The following is a 2,853-nucleotide window of genomic DNA, read 5'->3' as shown; positions in this document are numbered from 1 at the left end:
AGCAACTCATTTGGCAACGGCTTGAATGTAACAGACGCTCATTAATATCAAAAAGTTATAGGAATGAGAAAAACAATAAAGATATATTTATGTAGATTTATACTTCTGGCTTTAACCTCCACATTGTCTAACAGATTTGTTGTTGAGATGTACAGGATTCCTAAAAAAAACAATTTTTGGGACACTTGATGTTTTGAATATGCAGAAAATTGTCAACAATATAGGGGAATAATTAGTTTTCTTTACACAAATAAAGATTTTTTGCACTAGAGCCCGACCGATATATTGGCGGGTCGATATTATCGGCCGACATTAGGCATTTCCCAATCTATCGGTATTGGCATTTATAATGGCCAATCATTTTTTTTTTTTAAATACTCATTCATCAGAATCATTACATCATCAAATTTGTAGTGGATGCCCTTTGGCTCAGTCTCACCTTGCCACTTTGTACTCTCACCAGGTTGGAGTCTTGTTTGGATCAACCAATGGGTTCGAGCAGTGTCCATGAAGACGTCAGGTATCGTCCCTCACCGCTGCCAGGTGAGTGGACCAGTTACCACGGGTTCAGTCTGAGACAGTCTGAGCAGAGCTTAATGTCTCGGTGTGTGGAGATCCAAGCGCAGGGCATCTCATTTCCTCTCTCCCTCTCAGCCGAACATTACGACGCCGACACCACCGAACCAATCAGCTGTGGTCTTCAAACTTTGGAGGAGCTGTTGTCATGGAAACGAAACGAGGCGAACCCCTTTAATGTGGCAGCAGTCCCTCTGGCACCTCGGGAGCCTCCTCTGGCTAGCTGTCCACGTCGGACCTTGGTGTCTCATGACATGATGGGCGGCTACCTAGATGACCGGTATGGGTGCATATACACGGCTGAATAGAAGTTAAAGTTTTAAAGTTACTCTCCCTGATCTTTTAATAATCTACACAACTTTCCAGCTCACTGGAAGGGGGGGTTAAGGCTGAGGTTGTGTATTAAAAAACTTGAAAAGCAACAAAATGTCCAGGAAAAGCGTCAAAAAACATTGGAGAAAGCGGCAAAAACGTTGGGAAAAAACTCTAAAAAGGAACACAAACGTCAAAAATGATCCCAAAAACCTTGACAAAAACTAAACTAACCATCAACAAAATTGTCACAAAGAAAAGGAAATGAATCTGGAAAATGTAAATGCAAAAATGTTGGAAAAAGTGACAAAAACATTGAGAATGAACCAAAACTTTAAAAAAAAAAGAAGCCCAGTTTGGATTATTGGGGGGTGTAACCCCCCTCATCCTCACCAGATATTCTGGCACTTCCCGGTGCTATATTGACAGTAGGTAGTGTACATTTCATGGTCCGAAGTATGTGGCAGAGATGGGGACTCGAGTTTGTGACTCGGACTCGAGTCGCGTTCAAGTGAATTCAGACTTGACTTGAGACTCGTCCTCGAAAGACTCAAGATGCGGGACATGAGCACCATCTTTATTTTGTTAGGAAACATCTGATGAGCTGAATGTTACTCCCTTCCCTGCGTATCCTGCTGTATAACCTAACGGAAATACATAACGCGTGAGAGAGGACAAAAACACTTTTCACTTCCCTGATTCAGCTTTAAGATTTCTAGAGTTAAGATACCATAATTCACAGATATTACTGTTTAACATGTACCTGCAGTCACGTCCATGTACCATAATGCTGTCATGCTCTCCTTGTTGTTAAGGTTTGCCCAGGGGACAAATGCAGAGGCCCCATATGCCTTCTACCACTGGCAGTACATCGATATCTTTAACTACTTCACACACAAAATGGTGACAATTCCTCCCGCTGTGTGGACCAATGCTGCACACAAACATGGAGTCGTTGTTCTGGGTGAGTGGAAAGGGGGGTAAATATGGGGTATCTTAATTAGCAATCAGTTATGTCTAAATCAGGCTTCCTGTTTTCAAGCATACAATCTCCTTGTGTTTTTTAGGGACGTTTATCACGGAGTGGACCGATGGCGCCGCGGTGTGCGAGGCCTTCCTGAAAGACGAGGAGTCGTACCGGGCTGTGGCTGATAAACTGGTCCAGATCAGCTACTGTTACGGCTTCGATGGCTGGCTCATTAACATAGAGAACCCCCTCAGTGTGAGTCTGACTTCACCACAATATGCCTAGAGAGTAGAGTCACAGTGTGCCCATAAGGTATGTCGTACAATAAGATACTTAGTTATTACAAAACGATGAGTGTGGTAAGTTAAAAATTAAACTTACCAAGTAATAATAAAAATACATTTTATTTAATGGCGCCTTTCAAGAGACTCAAAATCACTGGCAACAAAAAGCAACAATAAAACCTACAATGAGCTACAAAGCATAGCACAACGAGTCAAGTTTGATATGAAATAAGATGCAGTTGAAGTGAGTAAGCTGGTTTAAAAACATGAGTTCTAAGAGCTTGTTTTGAATTCTGTCATGTAGTCTAATATCGGATGTGAATTTCAAAGTTGGTGCAGGGTGGGAGAAAGCCCTGGCACCCATTGTGCTGCTGAGGTTGATGGGTGGCAGTAGCTCAGTCAGTAGGGGAGTTGGGTTGGGAACCCGAAGGGTTGCAGGTTCAAGTCCCCATACAGGCCAAAGGATGGGGGTGGACTGGTAGCTGGACAATGTGCTCTTGAGAAAGGCATCAAATCCCCATCTGCATCTCTCCATTTAGATGTGTAATGTGTGTAAAAACAACAGCGTGAAAACATTTGTTTTCCTCTTGTGGGATTAAAAAAGTATACGTTATTAAACTATAATTTGGACTTAAGTCACCACAAGTATTTTATTTTGAAATATATTTGTATATATATATATACTCGTTTTATACATAAACAAGGTAATATCCC

General features: G+C 41.8%; 1 protein-coding gene across 1 annotated transcript in view; it reads left to right on the top strand.

Moving 5' to 3' along the window:
• Positions 1-2,853, top strand: part of engase (endo-beta-N-acetylglucosaminidase) — a 13,540-nt gene that overhangs the window by 985 nt on the left and 9,702 nt on the right. Inside the window, exons 2-5 of the mRNA XM_032538638.1 lie at positions 464-543; positions 655-856; positions 1,704-1,852; positions 1,956-2,110. Of these exons, the coding sequence (XP_032394529.1) occupies positions 464-543; positions 655-856; positions 1,704-1,852; positions 1,956-2,110 (586 nt within the window). The remainder of the gene's footprint in view (positions 1-463; positions 544-654; positions 857-1,703; positions 1,853-1,955; positions 2,111-2,853) is intronic.

This window comes from Etheostoma spectabile, chromosome 15 (assembly GCF_008692095.1).
Source record: "Etheostoma spectabile isolate EspeVRDwgs_2016 chromosome 15, UIUC_Espe_1.0, whole genome shotgun sequence".
Taxonomy (NCBI): domain Eukaryota; kingdom Metazoa; phylum Chordata; class Actinopteri; order Perciformes; family Percidae; genus Etheostoma; species Etheostoma spectabile.
The sequence above is the reverse complement of the archived record's forward strand: the minus strand, read 5'-3'. Positions and strand labels throughout refer to the sequence as shown.